The sequence below is a fragment of the Anolis carolinensis genome, chromosome 1, assembly GCF_035594765.1.
Source record: "Anolis carolinensis isolate JA03-04 chromosome 1, rAnoCar3.1.pri, whole genome shotgun sequence".
Classification (NCBI taxonomy): Eukaryota; Metazoa; Chordata; class Lepidosauria; order Squamata; family Dactyloidae; genus Anolis; species Anolis carolinensis.
In genome coordinates this window covers 342981248-342997474 of record NC_085841.1, presented here as the reverse complement: position 1 = coordinate 342997474, position 16227 = coordinate 342981248, and the positions used below count along the sequence as shown (strand labels likewise).

The window sequence follows — 16227 nt, the reverse complement described above, 5'->3', positions numbered from 1 at the left end:
AAAAGGAGAAGAGGGAGAAAGAGGGCTGGAAAGGAAAGCAGGAGGAAGAAACAAGAGGAGAGGGAGGAGGAGAAGGAGAAGAGGGAGAAGCAGAAGGAGAGGAAACAAGAGGAGAAGAGGGAGGAGGAGAAGGAGAAGAAGGGAAAGAGGAAGAGGAAGAAGCAGAAGGAGAGGAAACAAGAAGAGAAGAGGGAGGAGGAGAGGGAGAAGAAGAGAAAGAGGAAGAGGAAGAAGCAGAAGGAGAGGAAACAGGAGGAGAGGGAGGAGGAGGAGAAGAGGGAGAAGAAGGTGAAGAAGAAGAAGCAGAAGGAGAGGAAACAGGAGAAGAGGGAGGAGGAGAAGAAGAGGGAGAAGAGGGGGAAAGAGGGGGGAAAGGAGAGGAGGAGGAGGAGGAGGAGGAGGAGGAGAGGGAGAAGAAGGGGAAGAGGAAGAAACAGAAGGAGAGGAAACAAGAGGAGAATAGGGAGGCGGAGAAGGAGAAGAAGGCGAAGAAAAAGAAGCAGGAGGAGAGGGAGGAGGAGGAGAAGAGGGAGAAGAAGGGGAAGAGGAAGAAGTAGGAGGAGAGGGAGAAGAAGGTGAAGAAGAAGAAGCAGAAGGAAAGGAAACAGGAGGAGAAGCGGGAGGAGGAGGAGAAGCGGAGGAGGTGGAGAAGGAGGAGCAGAGGAGGAGGAGGAGGGGGAGAAGGACGTCTCCTCTCTCTTTTGGGGAAGGAGAGGCCCGGCTGAGTGGCAGGCTCGCCCCCTCCCCTCCAGCCTCCCAAATAAACCAGGTCCTCGGAGCCTCCAGAACAACCTCATTCCCTTCTTCGGGGAGCCGCGGATGCGCACAGGCAGCACCGGCGCCTTCCCCCTCCTCCTCCTCCTCCTCCTCTCCTGCCTCTCTCGGTCCAGGCTCCGTGCCGGGGGGATGCCTGCGGGCATGTTCAGCATCGACAACATCTTGGCGGCGCGTCCCCGGTGCAAGGAGGCGGCGGGGCACCCTCTGGCCGCCCCCCAAGCGTCGCCCACCGCCGTCCCGCCGCCCCCTCCGCCCGCAGTGCTCTTCTCGGCCGGCCTCCACGGAGGGGACTCGCTCTACGCCTCGGCGGCCGGCGGTGGCGGCGGAGGGGCGGGAGGCAACGGGGGCGGCGGGCCCGGAGGAGACTTCGGCGGTGCAGGCGGCTACTACGCGCGGGCCGTGGCGCCGGCGTCCAACCTGGCGGCCCTGGGCGGCTCTCGGCTGGGAGGCTACAGCAGCTACTACTACGGGCAGCTCCACGTCCAGGCCTCGCCCGTCGGGCCCTCCTGCTGCGGGGCCGTCCAGCCCTTGGGCGCCCAGCAGTGCTCCTGCGTCCCCGGCACAGGTAGGAAGGCAGGCGGGCAGCGCCACGGCCGGGAAGGGGTCAAGGCGCTCAGCCCCGATTTCAGACACCAATCCACGCAAAGCTGGGGAAGCTGAACTGTTGGGCTCAAACTAACCCTCAGTTGGGGCGATTCCACCATAAATATTGCAGAGTACCAGAAGTAAACTTCATAACCTCTCAGCCCTATATAGAGGGAAGTGAGAGCCAGCCTGGGCAGCATCGCCAGGGCTCAAGGCTAGGGAAAGTTGGGAGTTGTAGTTTGAAGAGACTCCAGCCCTCTTCGGCTAAAGACGTTGCGAAACTGCCGCTCTCACGATCCCATAGCATTGAGCAGTGGCAGTTGAAGTGGCGTGAAACTGCGTTAAGTTTACAGTGTAGATGCGACCCTGGTCTTTATGATTAGAGCGTTGGGAATACATTCTGAATCCCTGCTCCGACCTTAAAGCCAACACGGCCATACCCGCTTCCACCAAACCCGCAGAGGTTCGCCTTGAAGTCGCTGCAAACTGGGGAGGACTTGAAAGGCATCTCACACTGTAGTATTAACGCAGTTTGACATCGCTTTAACTACCCTGGCTTAATACTATGGCACGATAGGAGCCCCCCCCCCCGATGGCGCAATGAGTTAAACTCTTGTGCCTGCATGACTGCTGACCTACATGGGGGGGGGGGAGCAGGTGAGCTCTCTCTGTCAACTCCAGCTCCCCGTGCGGGGACATGAGAGAAGCCTCCCACAAGGGTGCTAAAATATCAAAAACATACAGGTTTCCGCTGGGTAACGTCCTTGCAGACAGCCAGTTCTCTCACAGCGGAAGCGACTTGCAGTTTCTCATAAAAAAATTAATGGGAATTGAAGTTTTACAAGGTCTGTAGCCTTCTCTGCCCAAGAGCGCTGGTGCCCCACCAAACTACGATTCCCATGCATCCATAGCGTTGAACCATGGCAGTTCAAGTGGTGTCAAACTGCGTTCATTCTGCAGTGTAGATGCACCCTTGAAGAGAGACAGAAAAATAGGAAGACGGAAAGATAGGAAGCCCCCATCTCCTCAGTCAACATTGCCAAGAAAAGCCTAGGGTAAGGGAATCGCCATAAGATGTGGCCTCAAATCGCTTGTCTCCATGCATTTCATCAGTTTTTCTTAGGCAAGGAATACTTTTTAGCATTTCCTTGCATTAAAATATAGCCTACAGCCAAGTCCTAAACAGGGTTGACTCTTAGCTTTCAAGATCAGATGGGATGTGATGCCTTATTGCAGGCATGGGCAAACTTGGGCCCTCCAGGTGTTTTGGACTTCAACTCCCACCATTCCTAACAGCCTCAGGCCCCTTCCTTGCCTGAGGCTGTTAGGAATGGTGGGAGTTGAAGTCCAAAACACCTGGAGAGCCTAAGTTTGCCCATGCCTGCCTTATAGAATATAACAACAGACCTAAGAAAAAGAAGAAGCCTAAACCTTTGTGGACTTCAGTCCACTTCATCAGATGCATCAAATCACAGGAAATGTATTTTCTTGGTGAGCCTCAAAGGGTCTACACAGGATTCTTTCACCTCTTCTAAATTCCAACACATCTTTAGACCCATTACATCCATTGTTGAGCAAAGATAAATCCCCCGAGTCAATGGGCCTCCTCTAATTGGGAGTTAAAGGGGTCTGAAGGCATTTAGAGCAAACTTTTCATTGGCTATGACAGACCAATTTTTAAAAAAATTATATTTTGTTTTTAGGTCTGTTTCTGGGGTTATTTGGGATCTTGATTCAGAAAATTGCATTGAATAGACTGCATGAACTCTAGTTTCTTAGATACAGTTATCATGGTTTGCTATAGGCAAGGATATGGCACCTAGTAATAATAATAATAATAATAAAACTTTATTTATACCCCGCCACCATCTCCCCAATGGGGACTCGGGGCGGCTTACATGGGGCCATGCCCAAGACAATACAATAAACCATAACATAATACAATTAAATAATACATTACATAAAATAAACAGTACAACATAAGATCAAAACAGCAATATAACACGAGCAGGCCGCATGAATACATTTAAAAACTAGATTAAAAATTAAAACTCTGGGTGAGAAAGGGATCAGAATAAAACCTCGAGGGACGGGACATCAGATAGTGAACCAGTCTAGAGGATAAATATGGGGGGGGGGGGGGGGAGTAGATGGCATATGTACTGTATCTCAAAAACTAGAGCTGATAGGGGAAAATTGGTGCCATTTTTGGAATCAGCAAATCAGATATACCCAGAAACAAAAACAAAAAAATGAGGGACCAAATGTGTGTCTGCCAGTGTTATTCCTTATACTTGATGCATTCTTTGGAAACGAAGCAAAGGCCAAGAATTATAGGAAGAACTAGCTCTACCATAAGACAGAATGAGGCAGCTGCCTCTGCTGGTTGATTTAGAATTGGAGTTTAGAGAGGAACCAATAGTATTTGAGAGAGAAGGCTAAAGATCTTGTAAAACTACAATTCTCACAATTCCATAGCATTGAGCCATGGCAGTTAAAGTGATGTCAAACTACATTAATTCTACAATATGGATGCCCACTTGGAATTTTGTCCAGCAGCTGGTTTACAGAGCATGTAGTGGCTTTGTTGGGGGGGGGGACTACAACTCTCTGAATCTCCCCCAAGTCAAAACAAGGAACCTTGTAGTTTTTAGTGCCAGAGAGAGGGTGGAATCAAACACTTGTTTGGATTTCTGTTTGGGATGGCAAAGGGTGGATCTACACTGTAAAATGAATCAGTTTGATACCACTTATACTGTCATGACTCAGTGTCGTCGGAGTTGTGGTCTTTCACTTTCTCAGCCTCACCAAACTGCAACTACTTTCTTAATTTCATGGTGTAGATGCACCAAAGTCTAGGATTATATGGTTTTGGGGATGTTTGGCACCATGTGTTGTTCCCAGTTAAGCAGAAAATTGCCTTAGGATGCTACAAGATGCTCATTGTTTACAGCAGCTATACTAAGTTAGCTGGGTGCATCTATATTATGGATGTAATGCAGCGTGACCCCAATTTAATTGCCTTCGTCAATGGGAATGAATTCTGGAATTAGTTTGGTGAATCACCAGTACTCTTTTGGTAGAGAAATGTAAAGACCTTGTACAACTACTGTTAGGGAAAACTACCCTAAAATATAGCAGAGCATCCAAAAATCAAACAGGATACTAAAAGTTGAGCATTCAGCTCATTAGCCAGCAGAGCATAAGGTGCCCTGTGATGTGGCTGTAAAAAATTCAGAGCTTAGGCAAGCAAAGATGCAGAATCCAATCTTAAAAAGTCATAAAAGGTTTATTTACAGTAATAAACAACTAACTACATTTCTTAATAATCAAGAACTGGGACTGAGCTACTCTGAACCCATCTCTTCTAAGGTTTCAGGAGAGGGATACACATCCATCATTACATCTCTCTGACACACAGGCAGCGAGATATCTCAAAGCACACAACATATACTCTCCATACTAAGATGGAAAAACCCTTAGCCAATTCTAAGCTAACTAAACTGTTCCTCACTGAGGATTTGAGACTTGGGCTGAGTGGGGTTGAATTCCAACAACTACAACTCCCACTATATCATAATATTGAGCCAGGACAGATGAATTGGAGTGAATGTGGACCCATGGAGTGAGGAATGTGAGGAATGTTAAAAATCCATAAGTTTATTAATAGTACACATAAAGTTTCTCCTATAAAATTGGATTCAGCTGTAAACAACAGATTTTCAAAGGTAAATGCCTAGCAGGGGCCTCTGAACTTTTTGGGAAGGTGTTAAACATTGGCAAGCAGTTTAGCAATTTGCAGGGACTTGGGATGGAATTAATTTCCCCACTCCATTGTTATTCAATAGAAGACTCTTAGGCTGGATCTACACTGCCCTGTATCCCAGGATCTGATCCCAGATTATCTTCTTATCCCAGATTATCTGGCAGTGTCGGCTCATATAATCCAGTTCAAAGCAGTTCAGGGGTTTGTGTTGGGTGAGGTAACTGCCCTCCTCTTTAGCAGAGAAAGCTACAGACCTTGTAAAATTACAACTCCCATGACCACAGGACATTACTCCATGGCAATTAAAAGTGGTGTCAAACTGCATTCATTCTACAATATAGCTGTACCCTTAGTGTAAAGCATTATCAAGTAAATGTGTATAGAATATACAATATTACAGACAGCCATAGTTATTTTCTTTTCTTTTCTTTTTGGTGGGGAGAGGTCTTAATCTCCATATTCAATATTCAAGGTATGATCATTTCAAACATTTTGGACTGAAAATGCTCGAGGAGACTCAGGCCCCTTCTAGACTCACATATAAAATCCAGATGATCTGCTTTGGACTAAATTATGTGGTAGTATAAACTCAAATAATTCAGTGCAAAGCAGATAATGTGGATTATCTGATTTGATAATCTGGATTATAAGTAAATTAGTAAGTAAGAATGTTAGTGCAGGAGGGGCCTCGGATATCTAGAACTCTCCTTCATTTTTTCAGAATATTGGGAGGATGCTCAAGCCTGCAACTCTAGTCTTGGAAGGATCTAATTCTGGGGTTCAGTTCCTCCAAGATACTTATTCTCCAATCCATATGTAGATGAAAATAAAAACGACCGGTGATCCAGACACTTATTTTCCCCTTATATAAGGGTGCGTCTACTTTGTAAAATTAAGGCAGTTTGACACCACTTTAACTCACATAGCTCAATGCTATGGGCTCCTGGGAGATGTAGTTTGGTGAGGTATCATCACTCTCTGGCAGAGAAGACTTAAGGCCTTGTAAAACTACAACTCCCAGGATGCCATAACATTGATCCATGGTAATGGTGTCAAAGTGTGTGTCCTCATCCTGGCAAATTTTGACCAATATTCAGACTGCAACAATTTCCATGCAAACTGTACGGACTTGTGCATCTATAACTGCCCTGCCGGATCTCTTCTAATTTGGCACTGTCAGCACAAATGGTAAAATCTACCATAGTTCAAAGCCAATTATTTAAAAAGAGTGTACCTGAATATACTTGTGAATAGTACCACCTGAAAGGAAAAAAAAATGTTCTACGAGATTGACATGTTTTTGTTTTGCAATACTACGATTAAGTTTACTTAGGTCAAAGTATGTTATATTGTGTACATTTATGCATTATGTTTTATGCATCCTCATGGTATATGCCCCCATGTTTGGGGCAGAACGGGCTTGAAATGGGAGGGAAGGAGTGGAGTCTTTTTGAAAAAAAACTCTCAACCTAAAATGATTTACTTAGGACCAAAGTAAACATGTCGCATTTGAAAAAATAGGCTTAGTAGTGAGCTTTAGAAATTACTCAAGAGAAATACGCCCTTTTAATACAACAGAATTTTGCTATAGTTTCCTGTATCTTCAGAAACTCAACTGAATTCCAGTCTGGAATTCTGTCCAAATCGATGCTTAAGCAATAATTCTCCCGACTTTCACCTTTTCCTTTCGCGATTATATAGTAAGTAAGTATATAAAAAAGAGTATTCAGTGTTCACTTTCCTGAGTTTAAGTGAGCTGTATTATTTCAGCACGTAGTGGCTTGCAGTTTGGATGTTAAACTTCCAAAACAAGAGAAGCTGTAGATTTCTATTCTGAAATCAATTCGGATTAGGTTAGTAATCTGCACGAATATTCTTTCCGACGTTTTGGTTCATCGAGGTATTTCTCTAATCCAGGTTTTGAAAATTTCAGTTACTTTTTTTGGGACCACGGGTTCAGTTGACACCACTTTAACTGCCATGAACTCAATGACATAAAATTCTGGGAATCGTCCTTTGGTGAGGCGCAGCACTATTTGGTAGCGAAGTCTGAAGAACTTGTAAAACTACAACTTCCAGGATTCCACATCATTTCTGAGCCCTGGCAGTTGAATTGGTGTCAAACTGCCTTGTTTCTATAGTGTGGGTGCATCTCATCCAGTACCCGCGTCTCCAAAGTGAACTGCTCTCCAATAAAGTAACTTTCTCAAACTTCCAAACTTTCCCAAACTCCGAGAACTTGTTTTTCTTGCGGGTACTAGGGCTATCCCTGGTTTTCTTTTCTTTCTTTTTTTAGGCAGCTAACTTGAATTCATTTTATGAGCTGGTAGGCTATATTTCCGAGGAAGGAACTGGCAAAACCACCCCAGCCTAAGGAAAAACCTATTAAATTCATGGGGTCGCCATAAATCGATAGGCAGGCATTCGAAGGCGCACACATACTCCAGCCCTCCTCAAAGGCAGCCCAAGTTTCATTTTTGAACCCCCTCGGATATAGTGTGGTTTGGACGCATATTAGGACAACCGGGTGGAAATAACCTGAAAATATATGGGATTTCTCCAGGGCGGATTGAAAACGAATACAAATACTGTGGTTGATTAATCTAAATTGCAACTGGATTATTTTTAGGAATTTTATTAGTGTCTCGCTCTATGTTTAGAATTAAATGGAGTTTAGCACCGTGGCTCAATAACATGGGGATGCTAGGATTTGTCATTTAATGAGACACCAGAAGACAAGGTTCAAGACCTAGTAAAACTACAACTCCCACGCTTCCATAGCATTAAGCTATGAGCAGCTAAAGTACCGTCAAACTGCATTCATTCTGCTGCATAGAAGTGTGTGGAGTTTGGGAAGTCTATGTTTTGACTGGAGCTCCCACACTATGGTCGGAGATTGTGGGAAATGTAGTTCAGATCCTCCAAAGGTTCCCTGATCTAATGAAAAATTCTTAGGGGTTGTGTTACTATTATTATAGAATAATAATAAAACATATTATTATTATTATTATTATTATTATATTATTCTATGATAATAGTAATAGCCCCTAATAATTTTTTCATTATTATTATTTTCATTAAAATAATTATTATTATGTTTCCTATTTTATTTGTTACCAACCCCTCCTCCTGGCTTGAGGTGATATACAAGTTTAATGCAGTTCAGCCGCGTTATCTGACAAGGTAGGCCCAGCTACAGTTAAAACACATAGATAAAACATAAGAAAATATAGAGTGAGTCAAAAGTCACAAAGGGGTTTCAGTATTTCATGACTCCTTCCTTTTTTGCTTTTAGGTTGGATCTACACTGCCTTATATCCCTGGATCTGATCCCAGAATATCTGCTTTGAACCAGATTATATGAGTCTCCATTGCCATATAATCTGGGATGAGAAGAATCTGGGGTCAGATCCTGGGTTATGGGGCCTTAGGCTGGATATACACTGTCGTATAATCCACATTATCTGCTTTGAATCGGATTACATGAGTCTACACTGTCATACAATCCAGTTCAAAGCAGATAATCTGAATTTTATATGGCTGTGTACATAACTCTATGTCCCATCTAATGCAGTTTCAGAATGCAACTGAACTGGGTTATATGAGTCTAGGCTGCTATATAATCCAATTCAATATGGTTAAACAGACTCAGGCCCCTTCTACACTGCCATAAAATCCAGATTATCAAATCATATAATCCACATTATCTTCTTTAAATCGGATTATATGAGTCTAAACTGTCATATAATCTGGGATAAGAAGAATCTGGGATCAGATCCTGGGCTATAGGGCCTTAGGATGGATCTACACAGTCATATAATTTAGATTATCAAATCAGATAATCCACATTATCTGCTTTGAACCAGATTATACGAATCTACACTGTCATATAATCTGGGATAAACAGAATCTGGGATCAGTCCTGGGCTATAGGGTTTTAGGATGGATCTACATGGTAGATAATTCAGATTATCAAATCAGATAATCCACATTATCTGTTTTGCACTGGATTATATGAGTCTACACTGTCATATAATCCAGGTCAAAGCAGATAATCTGGATTGTAGATCCGGCCTGAGTTTAATGCCATAGCACCGTATATATGCCGGTTCTTGTAAACCGCTCCGAGCCCTAGGGGAGTGGCGGCATATAAATTTGAAAAATAAATAAATAAATATATAGGAAATATATTTACATGCCATGTGAATAATCAAATCCCGTCCTATCATAGCATAATATACAATATGTATAGGGACCTAGCGCCCTTTGTGTCTGTCCATGTAATTTTTTTTCGTGTCAGGAGAGACTTGAGAAACTGCAAGTCGCTTTTGGTGTGAGAAAATTGGCCGTCTGCAAGGACGTTGCCCGGGAGACGCCCAGATGTTTGATGTTTTACCATCCTGTGGGAGGTTTCTGTCATGTCCCTGTATTGAAAGACATGGAACAAAGATGCTTCTCCCCGGCCTGGCTCTCCAAAGGCGAGTCGTGGCTCCGTCTCCCAGGCCTGTCCATAACGGTGCCTTTCCACGGGCGCTTTTCTCTCCCTCCCTCCCCCCTCCTTGTTTGGGTCTCCTCCAGGCTACGAAGGGACGGGCTCGGTCCTGATGTCTCCGGTCCCGCACCAGATGCTGCCCTACATGAACGTGGGCACCTTGTCCCGGACTGAGTTGCAGTTACTGAACCAGCTTCACTGCCGGAGGAAAAGGAGGCACCGGACCATCTTCACCGACGAGCAGCTGGAAGCGCTGGAGAACCTCTTCCAGGAGACGAAATACCCCGACGTGGGCACCAGGGAGCAGCTGGCCAGGAGGGTCCACCTCCGGGAGGAGAAGGTGGAGGTGAGAGGAAAGGGAGCCCGACCCCCAAGGCTTTGCCCACAGAGGCAGGGCTGGGGGCTTTCTTTTGCTGGACATTGCAAGGAAGAGCCCGCATGTAGTGCAGCAGGGCCTTGGCAGATAGACTAGAAACAGAGTCGGAAGAGACCCCGGTCCAACCCTCTGCCATGCAGGAAAATACAGTCAAAGCACTACTGACAGAGGGCCATCCTGAGGAGACTCCACCAGGCTCCACTGTCAAACATTACCCTCTTAGTGCAACATCATTTCCTGCAATTGGAACCTATTTCGCTTTGTCTTAGTCTCCAGGGCAGCAAAAAACCATCTCACCCCCTCCTCAATTCGACATCTTTTCAAATATTTAAACACTATTCTCATGTGTCTTCTTAACCTCGCTGTCTCCAGACTAAACTAGGGCTGGGTTGCTGTGAGTTTTCCGGATTGTGTGGCCATGTTCCAGAAGCATTCTTTCCTGACGTTTGGCCCACATTTTATTTATTTATTTATTTACAGCATTTATATTCCGCCCTTCTCACCCCAATGGGACTCAGGGCGGATCACATTACACATATAGGCAAACATTCAATGCCTTTTAACATAGAACAAAGACAAGACAAACACAGGCTCCGAGCGGGCCTCGAACTCATGACCTCCTGGTCAGAGTGATTCATTGCAGCTGGTGGCAGCTGGCTTGCTCTCCAGCCTGCGCCACAGCCCGGGCCTCTATGGCAGGCATCCTTAGAGGCCGTGAGGTCTGTGGGAAACTAGTCAAGTGGGGTTCAGGGAGGGAGAAAGAACTCTTGTCTGTTCGAGGCAAATGTGACTGTTGCAATAAGCTACCTTCAAAGCCTGGCTGCTTCCTGCCTGGGGGGAATCCTGTGTCGGGAGGTGTTAGCTGACCCTGATCGTTTCAGCCCGGAATTCCCGTTTTCTGAGTGTTGGTCTTTATTTACTGTCTTGATTTTATAGGTTTTTTAAATACTGGTAGGGAAATGATATGGTGTGTCCGGGTTGGTCCATCAAGTGCTCTGCTATGGCTGACTTCCTGGTTGAATTAGTCTGCAATGCCTTTCAAGTTCCTTGATTTGTGTTTGGGCTCTACTTTCGTGGTCCCCATGTAGACTTGTCCACAACTGCATGACATACGGATCAAGGAACATGAAAGGCACTGCAGACTAACTCTACCAGAGAAGTCAGCCATATTAGAGCACTTGATAAACCAACCGGGACACAGCATATTATCTGAGACACAGAAATGCTGGACCACTCTAACAATCATCGTGTCAGATAACACAGAGAATCCATTGAAATCCACGAGCATGTGGACAATTTCAACAGAAAGGAGGAAACCATGAAAATGAACAAAATCTGGCCACCAGTATTAAAAAAAACTCTAAAACCAGGACAGTAAATAAAGAACATTACTCTGAAAACAGAGGAATTCCAGACATAAATCAATTAGGGCCAGCTAACACCTCCCATCAAAGGATTCCCCCAAGCAGCTAGACCTAATTCCTGAAAGGCTATTCAAGGCTAATCAAGGTGGCCAATTGAAACATTCACATTTGCCTCAAACAGACAGGAGTTCTTTTTCCCACCCTGGACATTCCACAGATGTGTAAACCCCACTTGCCTAGTTTCCAGCAGACCTCCACAACCTCTGAGGATGCCTGCCATAGATGCAGGCGGAATGTCAGGGAAGAATGCTTCTGGAACATGGCCATACAGCCCGGAAAACTCACAGCAGCAACCCTGTGATTCCGGCCATGGAAGCCTTCGACAGGGCTCGGTTTGCCCTCTTGATGTTTCACTGCAATATCTTTTCCTGCAATATGAGCCCATTGCGCCTTGTCTTAGTCTCCAAAGCAGCAAAAACCAACCAACCAACAACCAGCCCTCTCCTCAATTCGACATCTTTTCAAATATCAAAACATTATTTTCATGTCTCTTCTTGATCTTGCGCTTTCCAGACTAAACATGCCCAACTCCCTAAGGTGCCCCTCGTAGGGCCTGATTTCTAAATCTTTGATAGTTTTGCTCGCCCTTCTTTGGACATATCCTACCTTGTCAATATAATTGCAGGGCCCAGAACTGGACATAGTGTTTTTCCAAGTGAGGTCTGACCAAAGCAGAATAGCGTGGGACTATGATTTCCCTGGATCTCGACACTATATTTCTATTGACGCAGCCTAGACTCGCATTGGCTTTTTAAGATTTTGCATTATACTGTTGTCTCATGTTCACCTCGGTCCACTAAGACTCTTAGATCAGTCATGGACAAACTTGGGCCCTCCAGGTGTTTTGGACTCCAACTCTCACATTTCCTGCTGTTAGGAATTGTGGGAGTTGGAGTCCAAAACACCCGGTGGGCCCAAGTTTGCCCATGTCTGCTCTGATTAGACCAACCTCCTATGAGAAAGCAACTCCTGATATTCTCAGCCACCGCCTTTCTGCCCGATCCTGTTATTTACATCACCAGAGGTTACTTTTTAAGGAGAAGTATCCAGAAGTATTAAGAGCTGGTCCTTTTGCTCAATCCCAGACGTTAGTTTTAGAGATTCTGTACTTGGTAGTTTCCTTCCGCATCTGCGGCTGACTCTGACATTTGATCCCATTATCCTTGGGAATGCAATACTATGAAATCCTGGGCGCTGTAGTTTTACAAGATCTTTAGCTTTCTCTACCAAAGAGTGCTGATGCCTCACCAAAGACAAATCCATAATCCCTTAGCCTTGAGCCAGTGCAGGTAAACTGGGGTCTGTATTAATTCTACAGTGTAAATGTACCTTAGCCTCTTTCCACTTCTTATGCGCATAAGGAAAGATTTGATCGCTCTCCTTTCCTTAAGGCGTGGGCCTCAAAGTTTCCACAGCCCCCCACTCACATCTGCGGGAATATTTCCGCCAAATAACATGGCGATGGATTGGGAAAGCGTGGTCATTAAGATGTTAGCACCCACGGCAATCTATATGGACTGCTTAATGTAGATGGAAGGCTTCTTGAGAATGCAGACGCAAGATCCATTGGGGGCTTTAAATCGGTATAAGCAAAATTGCGTTATACTCTGAATTAGGGCCTGTAATATTGGAAATAACTGCATCCAGTCTCAGGGCACATATCCTTTTGGAAATAAATGGCAATCATAACCTTATTGAAAAGGAAAAATTGTGTCATATCAGTTTGGCAAATGTGAATCTCCATGAACATGTGGAGACCACCTTTTGAAAACCACTAGTCAAGAAAGCAGACCTTGTTAGAAGTCAACGCTTAAAACAAGTGATATTCATAAGCATTCATGTAATGGCACACAGGTAGCTCAGCTGTTAGACTGAATAACCATGTCTTTAAACTGCGAAGGACAAAGACTTGCCACTACAAAAATATAGTTAGTAGAGGATGATTGTTTCTTTGACGCTGAAATTGCCCAAAAATACACACTCCCTTGAAACCTCTTAGTTTAAAATATGCACTTAGAGATAAAAAGCAAAGTCTTCTTTGAAAAATAATGTATCTTGTTTATTCATAAATATCTTGTATTAATTAATCACACAGGCACGTTTCATATTGAAGTTCAGTTACAGATAGGATGTAGCTTCTCCGTGTTGAGTACGCAGGATAGCATTCTTAATCAATAGTCCGTAGTCTTTAGGTATAGTTGTACTCACTGAAGTCCAAAAGTCATACATGCATCCACCCCCACGAAGGTCTAAAGCATGCTGCTAACAAGTCCAAGAACATGCTTCTCCATTGAAGTCCAAGCAGATACTGAATACAAAATGGAGTCCTGAGTCTGAACATGCTTAGTACAATCATATGTCTATAATTCCTCCCACACCAAAGAAGTCAGTCAAACTAGCAAAGCCACATACACATAGAATATAGGTTAGCAAATATATACATTAACAAATAAATAGTGAAAGGCTTAGGAGATGTAATGCGCATTGTCATGACTCATCCCATCTAATGCCGTTTTAAAATGCAACTGAACTGGAATATACGAGTCTACGCTGCTATATAATCCAATATGGTTAAACAGTAAACTCAGGCTCCTTCTACACTGCCATAAAATCCTGATTATCAAAGCAGGTAATCCACATTATCTGCTTTGAGCTGGAATATCTGAGTCTTCACTGCCATATAATCCAGTTCAAAGCAGATAATCAGGATTTATATCGCAGTGTAGAAGGGGCCTCATATAAACCGCGTTCAGTTGCATTCTGAAATTGCATTAGTTTATCTTAAACTGCATTTTATGGCAGTGTAGATGAAGCCCCAGTTTCCCTCGTTTGATGCGAAGGTGCATTCTCTTCTTCCTCTGCCGCTTTAATCGCGCGTGGTTTGCTCAGTGCAGCTATGCCTCCATAGTTCAGCTGGGCAGGGGGATTCGATCCGCAGTTGTGCCTCCATAATTCCGTGGTGTCTCCTGGTCCTGCGGAGAAGCGGTGACTTGAGTGGCCCTAGTTCTTTGGCAGCCAATAACGATCCCCTTCTTCCCCCCCCCCCTTCTTTTTGTACCTGTCTCAGGTGTGGTTCAAGAACCGCCGGGCGAAATGGAGGCGCCAAAAGCGCTCTTCCTCGGAGGAGTCGGAGAACGCGCAGAAGTGGAACAAATCCTCCAAAACGTCCCCGGAGAAGAGGCAGGAGGACGTCAAAAGCGACTTGGACTCGGACAGCTGATAGGGCGGGTTTCTTTGCCTTTGCCTTGGCTTTCGCCCCTCCTTGAGGACGCCTGGCCCGGCTTGGCCTGAGAGAAGGACTTGGGACTTGCAGCCTGGGCAGAAGGCGAGGGGGCGGCGGAGCAAGGAAGGCCCCCACCGCCCTCTCCGTCTGTATATAGTGTACATTGAGCCCCTCGAAATAAAAGGCGTCGCGGAAGTGTTGCACAGGGAGGGATCGTGTCCAAGGTGGATTTCTTTGGCAGCGAATGCTTGGCAGAGCCGACTGCGCCGGGAAATTGTCTCTTTCTTGTCCAGGATACTAAACTTTATTTGTATTCTGCCCTATCTCCCCTAGGAGACTCAGGGCGGATTCCAACAAAAATGGCAAAGATTCAGTGCCTTGGTACATTCATTAATACAAGCCCAAATAACAAACGAACCAGATCCCCAAATAAACCAACATATAAGACAGAATTATATTATACCACCAGAAATTAAATAATAACACAACCTGTCAATTAATCTAACATAAAAACATAAACATAAATGTGTATATGCCCAAATTAAAATTCATTTAATAATTATTAAAATTATTATGCAGTCAATAAAACCAACAGAACTAACAATTTCCATATTTTGAAAGGCCATGTTTTGGGGAGGAACCAAAAAGTATTTACAGAGCAGCAACAAGCCTGTGGTCGTTTGAGAATTAATAGGATCAGTGGAAGAGAGGCAACCTCAGGAGGCAGTAGACCCCCAGTGAATGAGAGATTGGCCCAAGTGGATCCAGGAAAGAGCATCAAGTGCAGCAAAGCAGATTAATCAGATTAACTGGCTGATTTTTGCAGAAACCCTATCACCCAGGAAAGGATAGGTCAAATGAGCCCATAACACTGAAAACAAACAAACCTTAATTTATTTGGGTTGTTTGGACTTAATGCTCAGGAAGACCCTTTGGACTACAATTCCCAGAATCCAGGAGTCACTCAGGGTGAGGTAGTCTAAAGAGTGTGGCTACAGGGTAGAGCATTTAATAACATTGCAAGAATTCAACCTCCTCATTATATTTGCCCCATCCTTTCAATTTCTAGCATTGCAGAAGGATGAAACATTAAAAACATAGCTCAACAAAAACAAAACAAAACCTTTTTGTCTTGGTTTTTAGGCCTGTTTCTGAGTTATTTGTATTGGGCTATTGGATTATGACCTGCTAGGATCATAACCTATTGGGTAGCAGAGTTTCAGAAGTGTTCCTTTAGTTTATAGGGTAATGGAAGATCACTGGGCACATAAATATCTTGTTTCTATTCAAGACTCTCAGCAGACAAAGATTCAAGCAGACTTCTTTAAAATAACATATTTGTTTTGCTCATAATTTCAAGTATATAAATATCCAGCTACATTTCTTGTCAGGTTAAACTTTGAAACATTTAAATTTGTATCTTTGACTTATAGTCTTTAACTGTCTTTTAAAAACTGTATTGCATTGTATAGCTCTCTTTTATAACAATCTACTTCCAAGAAACTCAAGCCTCAACTGACTTCTAACTTCTAACACTGGCTACTGCACTCTAACAGATTCAAGCCTCAATGTCTTCTAACTCCT

At 44.2% G+C, this 16227-nt stretch overlaps 1 protein-coding gene across 1 annotated transcript; it reads left to right on the top strand.

Annotated features, from left to right (window-relative positions):
- The first annotated feature begins 585 nt into the window (after positions 1-585).
- Positions 586-14852, top strand: gsc (goosecoid homeobox). Its single transcript, XM_016990763.2, has 3 exons — positions 586-1342; positions 9707-9966; positions 14488-14852. Exons 1-3 carry the CDS (start codon positions 820-822, stop codon positions 14638-14640), a joined length of 936 nt encoding a protein of 311 aa, XP_016846252.1. The 5' UTR covers positions 586-819; the 3' UTR covers positions 14641-14852.
- Positions 14853-16227: the final 1375 nt, after the last annotated feature.

Bases quoted from the DNA above. Each gene is read 5' to 3' on its own strand.
- gsc (XM_016990763.2), top strand. From the start codon at position 820: ATGCGCACAGGCAGCACCGGCGCCTTCCCCCTCCTCCTCCTCCTCCTC. The intron at 1,343-9,706 runs GTAGGAAGGCAG...GGTCTCCTCCAG, and splicing joins CTCCTGCGTCCCCGGCACAG to GCTACGAAGGGACGGGCTCG. The intron at 9,967-14,487 runs GTGAGAGGAAAG...TACCTGTCTCAG, and splicing joins TCCGGGAGGAGAAGGTGGAG to GTGTGGTTCAAGAACCGCCG.